The sequence below is a fragment of the Gossypium arboreum genome, chromosome 9 (genome assembly GCF_025698485.1).
Source record: "Gossypium arboreum isolate Shixiya-1 chromosome 9, ASM2569848v2, whole genome shotgun sequence".
Classification (NCBI taxonomy): domain Eukaryota; kingdom Viridiplantae; phylum Streptophyta; class Magnoliopsida; order Malvales; family Malvaceae; genus Gossypium; species Gossypium arboreum.
Window position 1 is genome coordinate 87,013,516 of NC_069078.1, and position 20,924 is coordinate 87,034,439.

Consider the following 20,924-nt stretch of genomic DNA (forward strand, 5'->3'; position numbering starts at 1 on the left):
ATGATCCGACGGTCCAAGATCAAGGTTATGATAGATTCTCTGTATATGGAGTACGTGTCGCAAAATGTTAGGCGCACACCTCTCAAAATAATATACTGCACTCACAATAAAAATTCATGCCCCTTCCTTTCTTGCCCTTCACGTTTTTTTCTTAAATTTCAAATTTACCCCCGCCTTATTTCCTTACAATTCCCAATACCACCGAAAATCGTGGGACTGTGGGGGGGAAAGGACAACATTATAATTTCACTTTCCTTTAGCGTGTGAAATTAATATTTAACCCACGTCATTAAGGATAAATGATGCCACGCAGGATTCAAGGGGGGATTACTAAGTCCAAGTCAGCCTTCACAGAGGAAAAAAAATTAAAAATGAAAATAAATTTTCGAGCTCTACTAGAAAAGGCCACGGGCAGATTATCTTTCCCTTCATTCTTCCCATCATCCAAAAAAAAAAAAAAGGAAAGAAAGAAAGAAAGAAAAAGCTCCCTATTCACCGTTGCCGGAGAATGTATATTCCGGCGAACAGATATTTTCTCTCTATACGCTATGTTCGCATCTCCGATCATCGTCGCCACGTCTTTCACGAAGAAACCTAGCTCTTTTGGCGCTAAAGCAGCTTCTTATGTTTTGGCTACTTAATATGCATTTTTTTTTTTTTTTCTCGTTTGATTTGTTTTTTGGGATGTACATGCAGATGTAACCGGAGTCATTAACTGATTAGATTTTTTAGTTGAGTTTTTAAGATTTCAAGATTTTGATTAGAACTGAACACAGAGAAGTGAGGAGGGTTTTAGAGTTTTAGACCGAAAGAAGGGAAGAGAAGCTCTGACCTTTTTTCCGATGAAGGTTCAGCCGATCGACACTGATTCACGGGCAGGGAAAGAAACTGCTCCGGCTCGAGCAGAACCGGTCAAGCCAGTGCTTAAATCTCTTATTAAAAGGCTCTTCGACCGGCAGTTTCCGAGCGTTCTGAGAGTATCAGCAGCGGAGAAGTCGAGTATTGGTGAAACTCATTTTAGTAACAAAGATGGGACGACTGAGTTCGAGCCGAGTTCGATATGTTTGGATAAAATGGTTCGAAATTTCATAGAAGATAGCCACAACGACAAGCAACCGCCACCGCAGCCGCCTCCAGCTAAGTACGGCCGTAACCGCTGTAATTGCTTTAATGGTAACAGCAACGATAGCTCCGATGACGAGTTTGATGAGTTCAGTGAGTCTTCCAACGGATCACCGCCTGATACTTGCGAAACTCTCAAGGTAAATCTTTCTTAAAAAAATTAAAGAAATGACAGTCCTATTTCCCCCTTTTTTTCCAACAAAATTTAACAGAAAAATGTTGAAAATTTTTAATTTCAGAGTCTGGTACAATGCACCACCGTGGTCGAGAGAAACCTCTTAGCTGACACGGCGGTGATCGTTGAAAAGAATAAAAACTGTAAACGGAAAGATGATTTGAGGAAGATCGTGACCGACGGTTTACTGTCACTTGGCTATAACTCTTCAATTTGCAAATCAAAATGGGACAAATCTCCTTCTTTCCCTGCCGGTAACTATTTTTTTCTAGATTATTCTAAAATTTGAAAATGTAATCTTAAACAAGTAATTAAAATTTTGATTTCTTGTTATTTTAGGTGATTATGAGTATATAGATGTGGTTATGGAAGGGGAGAGAATGTTGATCGACGTTGATTTCAGATCGGAGTTTGAGATGGCGCGATCAACCGGGACTTACAAAGCGATCGTCCAATCACTGCCGTTCATTTTCGTCGGAAAACCGGACCGTCTCGACCGGATTGTTACGATCGTATCGGAAGCGGCCAAACAGAGCTTGAAAAACAAAGGCATGCACCTACCTCCTTGGAGGAAAACCGAGTACATGCGAGCCAAATGGCTATCTCAATTCACCAGAACCTCTTCCCAAACCGATGACGTTTCAGCCCAAACCGATGTCAAAGAAACAATCGATTCCGTTGGTTGTGGAGAGCTAGACTTAATTTTTGGCGAGGAAAAAACAGCCTTATCGGAGGAAAATTCCGGCGAAATAAAATTACCGGAGAATCCGGTCCCTACGTGGCAGCCGCCGGCGGTCAAACCGAAGAGTGTAGAAAGAGGAACCAAGATCGTCACCGGATTGGCTTCTCTGTTCAAGGAGAAGCCGTAAAAAAATTTTGTTACAATTTTCAGCGGATTATAAAAAATAAAAAAAAATCTGGATAATATAAAAAATCGTATAATCGTATAATCGTATAATCGTACAATTTTCTTTCGTTTGTAAGAGGCAGTAAATCTATTACCGTGAACCGTTGTAATAAAAATAATTAAATAGAGATTAAAAAAACAAGTAAAATTTTCTCAGAAGATTACAAGGGTAGAATAAGCTTTGAGTCCCTATATTTTCACTTAGAATTTGGTTTTTAATTTTATACTCCAGAATTTAATTTTTGTTTTGTTTTTAGATTTCAAAATTGAGATTAAATTGTTAACGTCGTAATTATTTTTAAAAATTATATGATATGATTTTAAAATAAAAAATTACTTAGTAGTCATTTAATAAAATAAAATAATAAACTTAAAATTTACAGAAAAATTAGTAATAATAATTCAACTTATATTTTTAATTTGAAAAATAAATAAATTAATTTTTATTATAGGTGACTAAATTTCAAATGTACAATAATATAGTCTTATGAATTTAGTCTCTATATCCCATTAATATAGTTAAATTGAATTACATGACATTTAAAAATAAGTTGCTCAAGTAGTTAATATTACACACATGAAAAACCAAATAAACAAATAAAATATTGAATATGGTGTTGTAAGATTTTCGATTCTAAATTGGGTTGTAAAATTCCTCAACATGGTTAATGAGAAGCAAAGTAAAAGGATTAAAATTGAAATACATAAAAGAATATAGGGATGGAGAGCAGAAATAAACCTTAAAGAAAGTAAAAAAAAAAAATTCTCAAATGTAGTGAAAATCAGAAACACATTGTTAAGTCTTTTATGATTCGCCTTTATTTGATTATTTATGTGCAAATTTGGTAGGTGTTGTTGCTTGAGAGGGAACAATGGAGTATGCAACTTTATTATTATTATTTTCACTATAATTTATTTATTTTTCTCATCTTTTTAGGATATTGGATTTCAGTTTTTATTTTATTTTTAAATGCTTAACGAGGTAATTGTTTATGACGGCATATAAAAGCCAAAGGAGGCCTCGTGGAGTCTCATTCTTCGAGCATCAAACAAAGTGGATGGATATTGAGCAAATATTTTAAAAAGATAAACTTTTATTTATTACATTTTTAAAATTTTAATAAAGACTGCTTACAACTTGGTAATCAAAATGCTTTTTCCTAAGTTTCCTGATATTTATTTATGATTTTATCGAAAAGCATTTTTAAATTTTATTTCTTTATTCCACGTGTGCAAATTTCCATTGATTGAATGTTGAAGGTTCCTATTTTGACTGTCTTGGTGGCTTTCAGATAGTTCAATCTTCAAACAATTTCAACAAAATGAAGAAGTGAAAATTGGGTTCAAAAAATTGGTTTAATAATATGAAAAAAAAAATTATAATTTTCTTTTTCGATAAAAACAAGGCATTTTTAGGGGAAAAATTCATAAGAATAGAACCCTTTGGGCTCGGCGTAAGGGAGAATTTTAAAAAAATTGAAATCTTTTATGAAAATTATAAACAGGTTAAAAGTTAATTTTTCCAATTTAGGTGGCCCGGGCTTCTGCTCATAAATAGTATCAATATTAGTATAATTGTTCGATTCCATTTCTATCTAAAATATGTATCTCAAATTTTATTCAAGCATATTAATAATTGAATTTATTTAAATATGTTTGTATTATTTTTCATTTTCAAAATATATATCTTTTACTTTTATTATAAATTTATTCATTTATTAAATTTATAAACAGAATTAACTTAATATTTTTTACTATTTATATTATAATAATGTATATTTAATATTTTTATATGATAAAAGTTACATAATATATAAACAAACGGAAAAAATAAATTTGAAAACTAATCAAAATGGATTAAATTCTGAATATTGAAGCTCGAGCCTAGTCCATATTTTAAACAGTCTTAAGTTTTTGTCAAAACTTATTTTTCGAGTCTAATATTTATCAAAATCTTTTCAAATTTCAACCGAACATTCAAGTTTTGGAGATAACACAACCTTTGAATGAGTATACTTGTAAATAGATATATATTGCATGTTTAGGTAACTATTGTAAGTAATCGTCGAAACACTTTAAATACTCTCCATTTCGTATTAAAATTGAAAATTATGCAGATAAAGCTTTATCGAGTTTCAATTTTTTTAAAGAAATAATTACATTTCGCGACACAAAACATATCTAAAAATTAAAATTCCGTATAATTACATCGACTGTGATTACTATTCTAATTATTTTAAGTTAAAAAATTCCCATGTTTAAATTTATTACCTCTCATACTAATAACAATAAAATTAAAAATAATTTTTTTGTTTAATCCCCAGCCTGCTGACATTTTCAACTCTTCCATTTATCAATTTGTTTAAGGAAAAATATTTGTTTAATTATTTTAATGCTTTAGTTACTTTTATAAGAAAAATAATACATCTCACAATCATTGTCGTGGGCCATTAATCAATAATTTTTATACCGAAGCTTGTTTTCAATGTAACGGTGACCCAAAAATTTAAATTTTATAAGTAAACTTAGAATATTTCTAAATTAATGTTTTATTTATATATATATATATTAATGTATCATAATAAGTATATGTTATTTTATGAATTCAAATTATAGAGTTTGAAATATTTAAAATTTACATATTTTCAGATTATTAAGTAAATATAATATTATGAAATTGTTACTCTAATTTTGATATGTTAATAATTTTTATTATATAAAATTTGAGATATTTTGTGTTAATGTTATTTTTATGGTATTTAATATTTATATATTTAATTTTCCATTTATTGGTTTTTTAGGTTTGGTAATGGATTGGTGGGTCATCCTTTTCTTCCTTTTTATTTTATTTTATATTTTTATTTTCTTTTTGTCTTTATTACAAAGGAAAAATAATCAAAAGCAAATTGCCCAAGTTGGATAGTAATAATATAACGTCTTCATGAAAGCAACCCCTCACCAACTATTAGCTTTCTTCCCACAAAATGGTCTGAATAAAATAAAATAAATGATTTTTTTATAAGCATAAAATAAATTTATTTTTATTTTCTTTCATACATTATCCCAAATATTAACATTTCTTTCAACCATTTTCCTTCATACATTATCAAAGAAATTTTAAAATTTTTATAAATAAAATTAATAAAATTAGAAAATGTTACGTTATATTAATTTTTAATATTATATATATACACATATGTGTGTATATATATATATATAGCTTTATTGAATCTATTCATTAAGTTTCTTTCCTTATTTATCCACTACGTCTATGGAGTCTTGTATATTGGTGACATGTGGTCCTGTTTTGGTCTCTTTCCCTCTTTAAACTTGTTTCATTTTTGCTTTGTTCTTTTCAATTGTTTATAAGGTAAAGGGATAAAGCCACATTCAATTCTTGAATTTGATAATTTTTTGGATAAATAACATTCAACTCCATTAAATTATTAGTAACTTTACATTTGGTCACTTATTTTTAAAAAGTTATAAAATAGTCATTGAACTATTCGAGAGTTTTTACTTCAATCATTGGGCTGTTAAGTTTTTTTTTTTAAAGTCCAACTAGTGAGTTTCACGCTGTAATTTGACAATCAGTATAGTGGATCGGTACTCGTCGATGAGTAGAAAAACATACCTCAGATCCAAGTTGATTTGACGAAAAGTGTTGAAGATCAGAGAAGAAAATTATTTGGATTTTGATTTGTAAATTCATGATGTTCGAAACTATTTCATGAAAAAAAAAAACTATAGAAGAGAAGGGGAAGAATATCTTTCGATTGGTATAGACGTTGCGAACAAAAAATGCTATACAACAACGATTTTAACAATGCAATAACTTAAATGAAAACTTTTAAATAGTTTAGTGACCATTTTATAACTTTTTTTTATCTTACTAATAGTTTAATGACCTTGGGTATAGCTTATCTTTTTTTTTTTTTCATTTTGATCTTTAAATTTGTTTTGGTCGACATTACTTCTCGAACTTGATAAATTTTCTTAATTTGGTCCATGAAACCAAATTCCATTAATGTATGATAATGTGACATTTTGATATTATGCCACATAATCGCTTGAAATCTTTTTAAAAATAATATTTTATCTACAACTTTTAAAATTTATTGAGTGATGGCATGGCATAATTTCAAAATACCAAATCATACCTTAAACAAATCTAAGTTCAGGAGTTAAATTAATAAATTAAAATTAACGAAGAACAAAAAGTTTAAACATCAATTTAAAAAACTATTAAATTTAAAGACTAAATATTATTTTATCCTTAATGTAAACCATTGAAAGGTAAAAAAATTAAATAGATGAATAATTATGAATCTAACTCTTTAATGAATCGTACATCAATTATTTGAAAGAAACACTTTTTCTCTGTTATAATTTGTCATTTTCCCTTTTTCTTTTAGTTTTACAATGTTACAAAATTTTATAGATTAAAACGTGGTAACAGCTAAATTCAATTCAGGATTTGAAAAGTTTAGGGGGCTGATTTTTTTTTCCTTTTTGTACCTTTTTCCTCGTTAAAAAGAAAATTTGATTAACTCTCCACTGTACTTTAGCTGACAATGTGGTACCTAAAAATATTTCTCCTCGATTAGGTACTTGTACTTTTTCCACCAATTTCTTAAAAATTTAAATGTTTACACTAATTAAACAACAATTAAAACATCTATTAATTAAGGATTAATGAAAAATTTAGCTATTAATATTTATATGTTTTGTCAAAATAGTTTTAATTGTATTTTGAGTATTATTTTTTGCCATCAACACTTGTTCTTTTTTTTCAATTTGTTTTTTCTAACATATTTAATGAATAAATTTAATGTTTCAATTTTTCTTTTCTAATTTGAAATGTTTCAATCTTTTATGTTTATTGAGAAGTTTTTTATTAAGTTATTTTTTAGATAATTTCATTTATTTCCTTTAAATTAAGAGTTTTTTTAATTTAATATATTATTTATTTTATTATTTCCTCGTATAATTATCTTATTGAATTATTTAAATAATAAATTACATCTTATTAAAAATAATCCACATATGAAATTCCACATTATTCCGTTAATTTTTTAATGACAATTTCATTAAAACTATTAAAAAAACAGATTAAAAAGAAATAAAGGTTGATCGCCATATGAAATCTACCCATTGGTTAAAAATGTTCACCTCATTCTGATTAAATAACAAGAATTGTCTACCAATACACGTGAATTATACCAAAATAACAAACAACATATAAAAAAATATAATTGAGTTAATAGATAATATATGTAAAAAGAAATTATCAATGTATAATATTTAAAAAGAAACCGAATAATAGAATATTCCTCCAAAAATCAATTAAAACATTGAAAATGGTAGATTACTTCAACATTAGAGAAATTAATTCTGTTTTTTCCAGTTGAAAAATAAAATTATCTACAAAACCCAAATAAGTTAAAAGAAGGGTACCTAAATGCATAGGATAGTTGGGTGGCATTCGCCACCAATTCACACCAACAAAATACGACGATGCAACTATTCTTTAATTTACGAGAATAACTTATACTAATATATTTAAAAACTTTAATACAATATTAGATTAACTATTTAACTCGATTAACATTAATATTACTATTAATACAGGATGACGTGAATTTAAATGCTATTTGAAACACATTATGTTCTTATTTGTAAATTAAAAAGTGACTATGTGTCTTTCGTGTATATATATACATTTGTATTAGTGTAATATTAGTAATTAGCTTTAGAATTTTTATACTAATTATATTTTATGAAGAATAACTTGATTTTTTATTATATATATATATATATATATATATCAACATTCTCAATTAATAAAAAATATTTTATGAGAGCAATTATTAATGTTAAATTGAGCAATTAATTTGTTAAAATATTAATGATTAACTATAAGAATAAGACAAGTCAGAAGTGGAAATCAGGTTCCTTTTGTAAAATTGTAGTACTTGATAATAATTAACTAATAATGATAACATTTTCAAAGCAATAAACTATAATTAAATCCAGGTTGCATCTTGCAAATCAAGCAACCACCCACTTTCATCTTTCTTTTAGATGTAATCTGTATTTGATCAGTTTATGTCAATAATATATAGTTACATATTTATAATATATTGCAGGTGGGATATCAAAGTTGATAATTCCATGATAAAGCTGGCTTGGATTAACATTGAAGATTTTGTCATGCGTTGTGAAGATCCTTTTAAACTTATGGGTTTGATGTTAAAAATATAGACATCATATATATAATAAATGTAATTATATATTATTATTTATTATAATGATAAATTAGTTCAAATTAAAAGTGATCTAATTTAGTTAAAGTTTTATTGGGTTTTAATTATTAAATAAAGTATGGGTCAAATATGTGTAGATATTCTAGTAATTGAGTTCTAATCAAATTCTAATTAATGATGGGCTAATTAGGAATTAGAACTAATATGACAATGTTATAAATATTAAGATTATGCTCCCAAATTAATTACATACAAGATATTTTTCTAATGTCTCATCTTTAGTAAAAGAGAGCAAATATTTGGAAGATCAAATCCTCAAAATTAGAAAAACTTCAAGTAATTCATGGATTTAGGTATGTTTTCATATCTAATTTTATTCTTGATTTATTTTGATAATTTGATATGATAGATCCTGATTTATTAGATTTTATTTTAAATTTATTTTATAATTCTAACAATTGCTTCTTATAGATAATATCGTCTCCTACAATCGATAATATTAATTTGGTTAATGTAGATTGTGATATAAGTATGTTATGAGAGAATTAATGATGTTACATTAAGAGATGATAAACCCTTGTTGAAGGAGGGAGGATGTCACGATCCTAAATAGAAGCCGTCGATCCTATATTAATTATGTATTAGCGTTGGTCTTGTAAGTTGGTATATATAATTTTTTTATATTATTATGATTCAAACTTAATCTATGATATTAGAAAAGTGAATACCCAATCAATAAGTCGCGGTTTAGAGTTTCAAGTTGATAAATACAATGACATTTCGTATTTTCATTTATAGTTTTACTATTCAACTCTTAAAATTGTGTTTTTCTTTACTTCTATTCAACCACTTGAAAGATTGTGGGGTCAATTGACCCCAAAAAGAAAAAAAAATAGTTATATATATTTTAATTTAATATAGTTGTCCCCACAAAAATTTAAAAATAATTCCCACAAAAATTTAATCCAACCAAAATTTATGAAAAAATTAATTTATATAAAAATAAATGAATATCTCTTCACCCACTATAAAATCTCCAAAATCTCAAATCCTTTTATTTTCTTTCAACATTATCACTTTCCTCTCAAATTCTTATTTTTCTCTAAAATTTATTTAAGAAAGGTGATCAATCTTTTAATACTTTTAAATTTTTGAAGTTCAAAAGGCCTTGTCCAATTCTTAAATTTGTTCTGGACGAGGATCAAGACAAGAGAGAACTCTTATTCAACCAGGCAATACTCACTGGGGATCACACTATGATACGCTTTTAAGCATAATCATCATGTTCACTTTGATAGTCAATCTACTTGAAATTATAATAAATGTCTGGATTACCATCTAATCAAAAGGCAAAAGCTAATACATTGTTAGGTTTGATGCATTCATTTGAATTTGTTTTTTCTTTGCATTTAATGAGACATGTGTTAGGGATCACAAATAATTTGTAAGAAGCACTTCAAAGAAAATATGAAGATATTGTTAATGTCATCCTATTGGTAAGGATTTTAAAAGAACGATTACAAAAGCTCTAAGAAGATGGATGGACTTTGTTATTTTCAAAAGTATCATCCTTTTGTCAAAAGCACGATATTGATGTTCCTAATCTGGATGATGACTTTGTTGACAGAGGAAGGTCACGGAGGAAAGCTCACAAGGTAACTAATATGCATTATTATCATGTGGAGATATTTTATACCATTATAGATATACAACTTCAAGAGCTTAACATTTGTTTCAATGAAGTAAATACGAAACTATTATTATGTGTATCTTACTTATGTCCTAATGAGGGTTTTGCACCTATTGACAAATAGAAGTTGATTTGTCTTTATCAAATTTATTCATCTGATTTTTCTCCGGTTAAATTTCTTGCACTTGATAATCAATTGGAGACATACATTATTGACATGTGATCAAATGGAGAGTTATCAAATTTGAAAGGAATTCAAGATCTTGCTATAAGAAGATGGTTGATACAAAAAATAACATTGCTTATCCATTGGTATATTGCCTCATTAAGTTAGCATTGATTTTGCTAGTTGTTACAACAAGTGTGGAAAGAGTCTTTTATACGATGAAAATTGTGAAAAATCGTTTGAAGAATCGAATTGGAGATTAATGGATGAATGGTTGTTTGATTACATATGCTAAGAAATATATTTTTAACAACATTGATAAAGAGAAGATAATTCAACTGTTTCAACCCATGATAAAACATAGTAGAAAATTGTAAAAGAGGTACGTGTTATTTGAATTTATTTGATGTACCTTTCGGTTAGCTATTGTTTCAATAGTTTTGTAACAATTTTACATTTAATCGTATATCAATTTATTAAGAATTAATATTATGCATTAATCGTTATGACTTTAATTTGAAAAAAATTACCCCACAATTCAAAATTTTTAACTCTACCCTTTCTTTTTATTTTTTTATTTAAAGAAGTTATAATTTGAAATTTTAAATTCAAAAACTTATTAAATTTCATATATATTAAAGAAGTTATAGGTTTTAGGAAAACCGTTTAGGCCATGTATTATATATTGCACATGAGCCTAACATTTAATTTTGTATTCATCTTATTCAAATTTTGATAGATACCAAAATACCGGAGACATCATAATTAAATTACAAATTCTCCCTCAATTATACTAATTTATAATTTTATAATTTTCAATAAATTTACAAGTAATTGAATATAGGTATATTTATTTAAATTTTATGTCCATACTATTATTTAAATTTTTAATTGAGTTGGTGTCAATCTCAATTAAGTCACTAATTCGTAATGTCCTTCCTTTAATTAAAATAATTTATATTATTTGAGAATACTTTAATATTTTTTATTTAAAAAACTAATAAGAATATGCATATATTAGGATTTGAAACCGAACCAATTGCATTTGTTAAGCCTTTAATTTACAACTCAACTAAAGTTTTATCTTGATACTTTTAAACATTTTAATTTTATTATGCACACCTTATTATTTTCATCAATTATATATATATATATATATATTTACATATACTATTATTTAGGCTTATGATTAAATTGGTGTCATCTTTAAATGGGTCATTAACTCGGTTAGAAAAATTAAAGAAATGACTTTTATAATTAAAATAAGTTATATTATTAAGATTTAAACCCGAACTAATTGTATTAGTAAAATCTTTGATTTGCTACTCAACTAAAATTTTATTTTAATATTTTTATACATTTTAATTTTATTACTTCTATAAGTTGTACGTCTATATTAATGGTTGTATTTGGTTTATGTGTTCCCACTACATTGTGATCCATAGAAGCCGGCAAACAAACCGGAAGAATGCTTTTCGAGGCCCAAGTGTCATTGGGCTCAAGGTGATATTTTTAAGAGAGAAATTAACATTTAGCCTTTAATTTTAGTAATTTTTTTATCTTCATCCCTGAATTTTTTTGGTATACATTAGTCTCATAACTTAGGAGTTTTTTATAATTTGATTGTTAAACATTGATTCTGTTAAAGAATGGTGATAGGACACTATGAGATTATATCACTTTAGATTTTATATAAATTTTAAAATTTCAAGTGATATTATGAAATAATCTCATAATGTCATATCATTATATTATAACAAAATTCAATTTTAAGGATTAAATTAAAAGAACAATTCTATAACAAGGATAATTTAGTAAAATATGCCTCTTTGTATATTTAGATTCTATCAACCAAATACTGAAATATTACATTTTGACATCTCATCTCCTAAATTTATATTGTCGTAATCTTATTACCTAAAATAATCTTATATATATTTTTAACCAAACACCCTTATTCTTTGATAAACCGTATTATTTGATTCTCCTTTATATCTTTGTCCACATTTTGCATATTGAAATCAACCATTAAGTAAAATATTTCTAATTTTTTTATACAATGTCTAAAATTACTTATAGTTCATCCCCACAACTCTTAAATAAGATTATACTGAGTTTCAGCGCACTACCTCCTACAATGGTACAATATTGAATCGAGTTAAGACTCAATCGACCATTTCTAATTTTTTTTAACTTTATTAAAAAATATAAAAGATATATTTCTTTCTATTTAAATAATTATGATATTAATTGCATCTATATCACATTCATAATATTCTAACAAATTATACACACTATCAGACCTAACATAAAAATCAGTAACAATTTATACACACGGCAAAAATCAACAATCAAAGTTCATATTACCCATCACTGGACTAACCTTTTAATTTTCCTAGGACTAAATTCAGATAAATTAAATAAAAGACTAATGTATCAATTTTATAAAATAAGAGATAAAATTCATAATTATACCTTTGTTTTTCTATATAAGTTGAAGCCACTGCAAAAACGATCTAAAACAAAAATGGAGGTAGACATGTCCATCTTGGAAACACTACAACCCTCTCGATTCCTCTCCTTCGCCATCCCAAACCCTGATCCCACCCTCAATCCCTCACTTGCCTCCCCACTCATTCGAATCGCTGTCCTCGACTCACCGATTCAGCCCTCCTCTCCTCTCATTCCCAGTGTCGCCGCCATGATCGTCCCCAAGCACCGCGAGTCCGACTGGATCTTCACGACGGAGTCCGGTCATCTCCAACTCCTCCTCTCCTCCCCTAACATCCAACGCCTCATATTAATCGGACAAGAACAACAACCAATCATCAACGGCTCTAGTTCATCTTGCATTTACCGCCGTTGGATCGATCCCGATTCCCTAAACAACCTGGAGATTTCGCTAAAACCACTGGTAATTGCATTATCTCCTAAAATTTACTTCCGTAATGTAAACTTGGAAGTACCCTTTTTGTGTTATGAGGATAATATTGTTTGTAGCTTAGTTTTAGAGAAATGTATTGGGAATTTTGTTGGTGAAATGCTTGTTGAAGATGTTGAGATAGAGGTTAGTGATCAAAGTAGGGAATTTAGGAGGAGATTAAGGTTTAAACGGATGCCTAATTTGGTTCAAACAGAGATTCGAATTGTGCCCAACAAGGTTTCTTGTTTGGATTCAGTTGATATAGGAAGCAATAGTATAGAGTTTAGCCCTGATTTGGGGCTTTTGGTGCATGTTTATTTGGTGCCAATGGTGGCTAGTCTTGCTTTGATTGGGTCGTGCATTGAAAAGCATGTTGAATCCGGGTTAAGACCTAAAGCTTTATGTCTTGGTGTTGGAGGTGGAGCTCTAGTTGGGTTTTTGAAAACACAACTGGACTTTGAGGTTGTTGGTGTTGAGGTTGATGAAGAGGTGTTAAGGGTTGCTCGCAAGTACTTTGGATTGGAGGATGGAGATTTAGTTCAGGTTCATGTTGGAGATGGTATGGAATTTATGGACCGACTTGCACATGGAGATGTTGTTGGTAACATCGTTCCTCAGTTTGATGTTATTATGGTTGATTTGGATTCTGATGATCCAAGAAATGGTGTTAGTGCTCCCCCAATAGAATTTTTTAGGAGGGATGTTCTTTTGGCTGCTAGATCGGTTCTTCGTGAATCCGGGATTTTTGTTATTAATGTGATCCCTCGAAGTAGATCGTATTACGAGAAGTTGATACATGAATTTCGGGAGGTTTTCCCTGAATTATATGAAATCAATGTTGGAAATGTAGAGAATTTCGTTCTTATCGCTGCTAAGGCTTTGCCTTGTTCGTCTTCAAGTAGTGATTCTGAAAATAAATTCCTTACGAAACTGAGACTGGCGATTTCAGGAGCATATATGGATTCCATTAATAGAATTGGAGATGCAAGCAATTAATATGCTCATTCAAATTCAGCAATATCAACTTTTAAGATTGTGTTCAAGATTAGGAATTAGCATCGCTATATTAGAATTAGGATTTAAGCATGTCTTGGCAGTTATGGTTTGCCATTTTAAAATTCTTTTGAGGTGGACAAAAATTAAGACCCGAATGCAATCTGCCATGTCAGATCACCTTTTCAGTTCCTTCCTTTGGCTTTGGAGTAAGCCAGTTCATACCACAAAGAACTGCTCGGCATATTCCTGAACCTGTAAAGTGTCATCCTGGATGGCTCCATGCACCAATCCATGGCTCAAGCTTCTTCTTGAGCTCATTTAACGTGGCTCTCCTTCCTGCTTGGATGCAAAAATGCCCAAAAGTTAATTAGAAATCTGAGATGTATATGGCGTAGTCTTCATTTTGAAGACTTTCCTCTCAACTAAAGTGATGGAAAACAGTTGTTCAGACATGGGAAGAGCAGGGTGGTGAAGTTGGTTTTGAGGGCTCCTCCGGCAACGGTCATGAGGCCTTTCTAGAGGGAAACAACGATCTTTTTGGTGTCATTCTCGCATTGGAAGCTGCAGTTGTAGCATTTGTCGTTTCATGGGTACGTACAGTGTGGATGACTTGGTATTTCAAGTGGCAGCGATCAGACAACCAGTTCGAGTTGGTAATCAAGTGGCAGCAATCAGACAACCCGTTTGAGAGGAGCATTGCAGCACCATCCATATGGAACAGGCAGTTTGAGACCAGCATGGATCGGTGGTTCCCAACAGTTGAGAGTAATGTTCCCATCCTCACCACTATGGCATAAGAGTTGGGGTTGCACCTATAAAAGTTGGACCATAGCATTACAGTCACTAGTACTTCAACAACATATCAAACGGTTCGAAATTGAGGTTAGGATAATTTCGGGTTCACGAAATAATAATTATGAGGACAGCTGGAATTTAGGAGTGACACCTTTTCATTTTTAGTTGACTATAACCTGTCTTTCCTTTGACTCAGTTGGCCTATTAAATTCAAGAGCAGACATACTTGATTGACTGTTAGCACATTTTCATACTTCAATTTGGCTGGCCTACTTGGCCAATTGTCAGTCCCATGTGCTATGTAGGAGAGAAATAAATGCACAAATTTTTCTTATCCTATGATTATGCCATTGTTTAGTGTTTGGATACTGATGTCCTCTATTGTTGTTTGGGTATCCTAAATTAAAGACCATTTAAACTTACCAGATAAGAATGTTAGTTAAAAGTGGTTTTTTTTTTTTTAGAAAATATACTTTTTGAGACAAAAATATTTTTAAACAAGTTGTTTTTTGAAAGAAAAAATATTTCTCCCAAATTAAAAAGTTGCCAAGTCAGAAATTTTAGTTTCTTCTCAAAAATGTTTTTTTTTTTCTCAAAAGCATTTTTGAGAAGCATTCTTAAACTATGCCTATATTCTAGAAGTGTTATAAGGTTAGATTATTTGATGGATTTTATGTGAAATTTTTAATCTCATAAATGGAGTTAAAATTTTTATCAAGTATTTTTGTTTAGTTTTTATTTGTTTAAATATAACTTCAAAATAATCAGTTTTTTTTAAGTAGCATGTAAAGTTAAAAAACTCTACTATCATCGTATTTGATAATAATGCTTTAAATAAATTTTCAATTAAAAATATAGATTATTTTCCTGATATTATAATACTATTAGGATTAATTTCACCGGATAACATTAAACAATGAGCTAGATTGTAAATTGGTAACCAAACTCCAAAATATTTATAAATTGGTAACCGAACTCCAAAATATTGTAGTTGAGTCCCCAAAATACGATTATGGTATTAATTAAATTCAATTGTTAGCTTAGGGTGTACTTCATAGATCATTGAAATTTTAATTTTTAACATTTAATTTTTATATGTATTTGAAAACTATAATAAATTTAGGCTTAATTTAAAATTTTTAATAAAAAGTTTATTGAATAGAATAGTAGCTACTTATCACTTAATATAATATTAAAAATATTAAGTTGGTTTTAATTTTAGAAAAATCATATATTCAAAATAAATTATATCTTTCCTTTCTTTTAAACAAATGAAATATTTATTTTTATCCAAAATTATTTAAAATAATATATTAATTTATAATATATATAAGCACGATTTTGTGCATCAAACTATTAAATTCACATCTAAAATAATTATAATATTTATTTTATAATTATTAGTTAAAAAGTTGAATTGAAAATATAGGAAAAATTGTATAATTATAATTTACAATTATTAGTTAAAAATTTGTGCTAATTTTATTTATGTAAAATAAAGTTATCGTAGGATAGAATTTTAAGTATTTTAATTATCATTTAATTAATATTAGAGTTATTTATGTTAATTAGTTATTATTTTGCATAATGTTACTTTGCATTAATTACATAAAGTAAAACCATATTATATATTGAATATGTTAAAAATGCTTTAATTATTATTTAAAATTTTCTATTCTAATAGTTGAATTGATAAATTAATATATTTAAATTATATTCAATAATTCAAATAAAATACATTATTTTACGTTAATTACTACAATTAAAAGTACAATATGTAAAAAACTAATTAAATATTATATGTAAAATCACACATGACATTAGAAGCTAGTAAAATAAAAATATGAAACAAGTAAATTTTAAAATTCAAGATTCTTTTTTACCTTAAAATTATTATTATTATTAAACAATATAATTATCTTGTGTACTTAAATTTCTACTAATCTAATAAACAATTTATCAAATAATAGATTAATTGTTAATTTAGGTAATAAATTACATGAAATATATTCATTAAAAGAATTTTTATTTTATTTTTTAACCCAAATATTTCAACATTTTATTAGGTGAACTGACTCGAACAAAAATGTTGGGCAGAGATAGTAGGAAAAATAAACAATTGGTTAAGAAAAATAATTAATCAAAGAAATAAGCAAATTTGTTTTCTACAACATCAATATTTCATCAATAATTTTTTATAACACTAAAAAGAAAATGAAAATGAAAATGAAAATGAAAATGAAAATGAAAAGAAATATTATATATATATATCTTCAACTTGGAATAAATTAATCTTCAAATCAACACACAATTAAACATGTAAAAAATAAAAATAAATCATAGTTCTAATAATTACTGATTAAGTCCTCTCTTTCTCTCTATTCTCTTCCTTTGAATGATGAAAATTATATGGTTTTTTGGGAAGAAGAAGAAGAAGAAACAGTGGCCACCTTAGGCACATAAACAGGATATTCATCAATTTCATCAATCCATGGACTCTTCTCCTTTGCTGGATTAATGGTCTTCAATGCTTTCCATACAGCACTGTTGCATTTAAACCCTGACCCGAATGCAATCTGCCATGTCCGATCACCTTTTCGGATCCTTCCTTTGGCTTCCGAGTAAGCTAGTTCGTACCATAAAGAGCTGCTCGACGTGTTACCGAACCTGTAAAGTGTCATCCTCGATGGTTCCATGTGCCAATCTGAGAGCTCAAGGTTCTTTTCTAGCTCATCTAACACGGCTCTCCCACCTGCATGGATGCAAAAATGCTCGAAAGCTAGTTTGAAATCCGGGATGTATGGCCTGATCTTCATTTTGAAGACTTTTCGGGCTACTAAAGTGATGAAAAAGAGGAGTTGTTCGGACATGGGGAGGACTAATGGACCGAGGGTGGTGATGTTGGTTTTGAGGGCTTCGCCGGCGACCGCCATGAGGTCTTTGGAGAGGGAAACGCCTATTCGTTTGGTGTCGTCCTCACGTTGGAAGACGCAGTTGTAGCATTTGTCGTCGGCTCCTTTGTGGGTTCGTACGGTGTGGATGAGTTGGTACTTGGAGCGGCGGCGATCGGATGACCGGTTTGATAGAAGGATCGCGGCACCGCCCATACGGAACAAGCAGTTAGAGACTAGCATGGATCGGTCGTTGCCGAAGTACCAGTTGAGAGTAATGTTCTCCATGCTCACCACCAAGGCATAAGAGTTAGGATGTACCTGCGGTTCAGATAATTTCGAATTCAGCTTTTCATATTTAATTGACTATAATAACACCTATCTTTCTTCTAAGTCAGTCGGCCTAAATCAAAACAGGAGCAGTCATCCTTTAATATGGTTCACCTACTTGGCCAATTTCCAGGACCAAGCACATGTGCTATGTAAGAGAGAAATAAATGCACCAAATTTTCTTAACCTGTGATACATTTCCCTTGTACTTGGACCCCAAAAGTGCATGACCAAATCATATTAAGGTAAAAACATCCTCATCCAACTCGACTTTTAAATGCTCCAATTATCGAATATTACAGATAATAGCAAACTAAACCCTAAAAATGAGATTCAACATACCTGTAGCATTTGTTTAGCAAGGTCAATAGAAATCAGCCCAGCACTGCAACCCATTCCACCAAGATTATAGCTCAAAATATTGCCTCTAAGCTTATATCTATTAACAATCATGGCGGAAAGCGACGGTGTAGGGTTAAACAAGCTACAATTCACCACAAGGATGCCGATATCCTTAGCCTTAACACCAGTCTTCTCCAACAGCTCATCAATGGCACCAAACATCACTGCCTCCGCTTCTTTCCTTGCCTCCGCCATACAAGGGTTCGGCGGTACACGCAACACCGCCTCAGGCAAATACGTCTTTTGCCCTAAACCAGACCTCTCCAGTATCTTCTTTTGAAAAGCCAAGTTCTCTTCAGTGAAACTTCCAGTAAGACCCGACCTCTCCATGAAAATCTCCCTGGTACAAGTCCGTTCAGGCTCCGGCTTATAACAAGCGAAATCCACCAAATAAACTTTCCGGGGACGGCTCATGAAGTAAAGGGTGGCTAAAAAAACCAAAAGGCCTGAACATAAAGTAACAGAGACAAGATTGAACTTGAGTTGGTCCCATAGTTGAACGAAATCAAGGACCGTGAGCGTTGAGAGATGAGCTGAAGCAATGGCTAACAACGGCACCAGCATTAAATACATGGCGTTGGAGATTAAATAATGGTAGCCGAGCTTCACGTATTTTAGCCTCACTGAAAGAAGAAAATTGGGGAGATTGTTGTTTGATCTTGTTTCGTTTGACGAAGCTGTGCTTTGAACATGAACTGGTTCCGGATTCATGCTTTTCTTACTCGCTTCTGTCATCTTTTTTATGTATAATACAAAGTTAATATGAATATTCAAGCAAAACCCAGATTGAAAAGTTGCCTGGAATCAAGAAAAAATGAAAAATTTCTTGCGTTTTCGGTTTCGAATTCGCTGAGAAAATGAAGGAAAATGTATGAATGAGTTAATGAGTTGCTTGCAGTTTGGGGGAAGAGGCTTAGTGGAGAATTTAAAGAGGTAAGGGGGGAAAGAGAGATGGGAGGATACAACTACCCCAACGAACTTTTAATTGTTAACACGCCTTGGCATTGAATTCGCCAACCCGGAAAATTATTTATTTTATTTTCTCTATTTTTTTTTTATGTTATGGAAATATTTTATAATGATTTACTTTTCGCCCTTCTCGTAATTAGGAAATTACAGATTTGCCACTCCTGTATATTGTGTATGTGATTTGAGTGCATGGATCAAGGGTTTCCAACTTGGTCAAATTGCTCTAATGAATACTGATTTAGTATCTATCAGTACTACTATATATACTTGAGCTCACGTCTTTCTGCTTTAGAAATAATATTTATACCAATTGAACTAAGATTCAATCGACAATAAAATCATAACTATGTCTTGCTCCGTTCAAATTTAATAATGCACCCCAAAATTAAATGAATATTTCGATCATCGATTAGATAAGCCTAACTCAAAGTTTAACTCAATTGATGTGAAGCCAAAATGCTTCAATATCAATTTTTAAAAAAAATTAATTTAATTATTTATGTTGGAATTTCGGATTATGTTCTAGAAATCAACAAATGTGATGTTATCAATTAATGTTTAATAATTTGGGACCAAAATCAAAGATACTTCACCCTTAAGCAAAACATTTTTAGATATCAATAATCCGCCATAGTTTAAAAGTTTTTATAGGTATTAATCCCCCACTTTAGCCTTAAGATTTTATACCCCGATTTGAATATATAAGAGCCCCAGCTATTAAAATGCCAATGAACTTATCCTTACCAATAATATGCATTTTCAAGATTGCCTTCTTTTCAACCTCAAAGAACGGTTCCTTAATACTAGTCAAATCTCATCTCTTTTCAACCAGCAACCATACTAGGTACTAAATCATGATCACTATTAGACCTCTCAATCTATACCCCTCAATCCCCAAAACCCATCTATACCCTCATAATTCCACTTTCTCACCATTAAAAACTTGCCATAACAATGCTTCCATAAGCCTGCTCCATGTCCAAGAAAGAAAATCTAACATCCAGTTTTGATAATAGAGCCAAATTGAAAAGCTCCAAGTCTCTAAATCCTATACCACCATCTGTATTTTGGTGTTGGTAAGCAACTCTAAGCCTTTCAGTGTATACACGTTTCATCCTTTTGCTGATCTCACTAGAAATTAGCAATGCCTGCACACATCACATTCTTTTTTAGGAAATTTGAAACAAGCCATTGTATATATAGATAGGTACCACTGAATTTAAGGTCAAGGTTTAATAGCCCTAAACCATCTAATTACTAAGGAGTTTGAAGATCTCACCTATTTAATGTTG

At 29.9% G+C, this 20,924-nt stretch overlaps 4 protein-coding genes across 4 annotated transcripts; 3 read left to right on the forward strand and 1 right to left on the reverse strand.

Moving 5' to 3' along the window:
• Positions 1 to 313: 313 nt before the first annotated feature.
• On the forward strand, positions 314 to 2,363 carry LOC108449955 (uncharacterized). Its single transcript, XM_017747352.2, has 3 exons — positions 314 to 1,262; positions 1,362 to 1,551; positions 1,637 to 2,363. Exons 1-3 carry the CDS (start codon positions 843 to 845, stop codon positions 2,164 to 2,166), a joined length of 1,140 nt encoding a protein of 379 aa, XP_017602841.1. The 5' UTR covers positions 314 to 842; the 3' UTR covers positions 2,167 to 2,363.
• A 7,429-nt stretch (positions 2,364 to 9,792) lies between these two features.
• Positions 9,793 to 10,589, forward strand: LOC108450841 (uncharacterized). The gene is made up of 3 exons (XM_053018662.1): positions 9,793 to 9,841; positions 10,034 to 10,212; positions 10,437 to 10,589. The coding sequence occupies exons 1-3, from the start codon at positions 9,793 to 9,795 to the stop codon at positions 10,587 to 10,589; spliced, it is 381 nt and encodes a 126-aa protein (XP_052874622.1).
• A 2,202-nt stretch (positions 10,590 to 12,791) lies between these two features.
• On the forward strand, positions 12,792 to 15,374 carry LOC108450224 (uncharacterized). The gene has a single exon (XM_017747747.2). The coding sequence runs from the start codon at positions 12,854 to 12,856 to the stop codon at positions 14,243 to 14,245; it is 1,392 nt and encodes a 463-aa protein (XP_017603236.1). The 5' UTR covers positions 12,792 to 12,853; the 3' UTR covers positions 14,246 to 15,374.
• Positions 15,375 to 17,197: 1,823 nt separating this feature from the next.
• LOC108453586 (3-ketoacyl-CoA synthase 11) lies at positions 17,198 to 19,588 on the reverse strand. Its single transcript, XM_017751776.2, has 2 exons — positions 18,604 to 19,588; positions 17,198 to 18,252 (listed from the first exon to the last, which is right to left on the reverse strand). The coding sequence occupies exons 1-2, from the start codon at positions 19,396 to 19,398 to the stop codon at positions 17,446 to 17,448; spliced, it is 1,602 nt and encodes a 533-aa protein (XP_017607265.1). The 5' UTR covers positions 19,399 to 19,588; the 3' UTR covers positions 17,198 to 17,445.
• Positions 19,589 to 20,924: the final 1,336 nt, after the last annotated feature.

Coding starts and splice junctions, on each gene's coding strand:
- LOC108450224 (XM_017747747.2), top strand. CDS start 12,854: ATGGAGGTAGACATGTCCATCTTGGAAACACTACAACCCTCTCGATTC.
- LOC108449955 (XM_017747352.2), top strand. CDS start 843: ATGAAGGTTCAGCCGATCGACACTGATTCACGGGCAGGGAAAGAAACT. Junction 1,263..1,361: donor ATACTTGCGAAACTCTCAAG/GTAAATCTTTCT, acceptor TTTTAATTTCAG/AGTCTGGTACAATGCACCAC. Junction 1,552..1,636: donor ATCTCCTTCTTTCCCTGCCG/GTAACTATTTTT, acceptor TTGTTATTTTAG/GTGATTATGAGTATATAGAT.
- LOC108450841 (XM_053018662.1), top strand. CDS start 9,793: ATGTCTGGATTACCATCTAATCAAAAGGCAAAAGCTAATACATTGTTA. Junction 9,842..10,033: donor AAAAGCTAATACATTGTTAG/GTTTGATGCATT, acceptor TATTTTCAAAAG/TATCATCCTTTTGTCAAAAG. Junction 10,213..10,436: donor TTAACATTTGTTTCAATGAA/GTAAATACGAAA, acceptor TGCTATAAGAAG/ATGGTTGATACAAAAAATAA.
- LOC108453586 (XM_017751776.2), bottom strand. CDS start 19,398: ATGACAGAAGCGAGTAAGAAAAGCATGAATCCGGAACCAGTTCATGTT. Junction 18,253..18,603: donor TTGCTAAACAAATGCTACAG/GTATGTTGAATC, acceptor TCTGAACCGCAG/GTACATCCTAACTCTTATGC.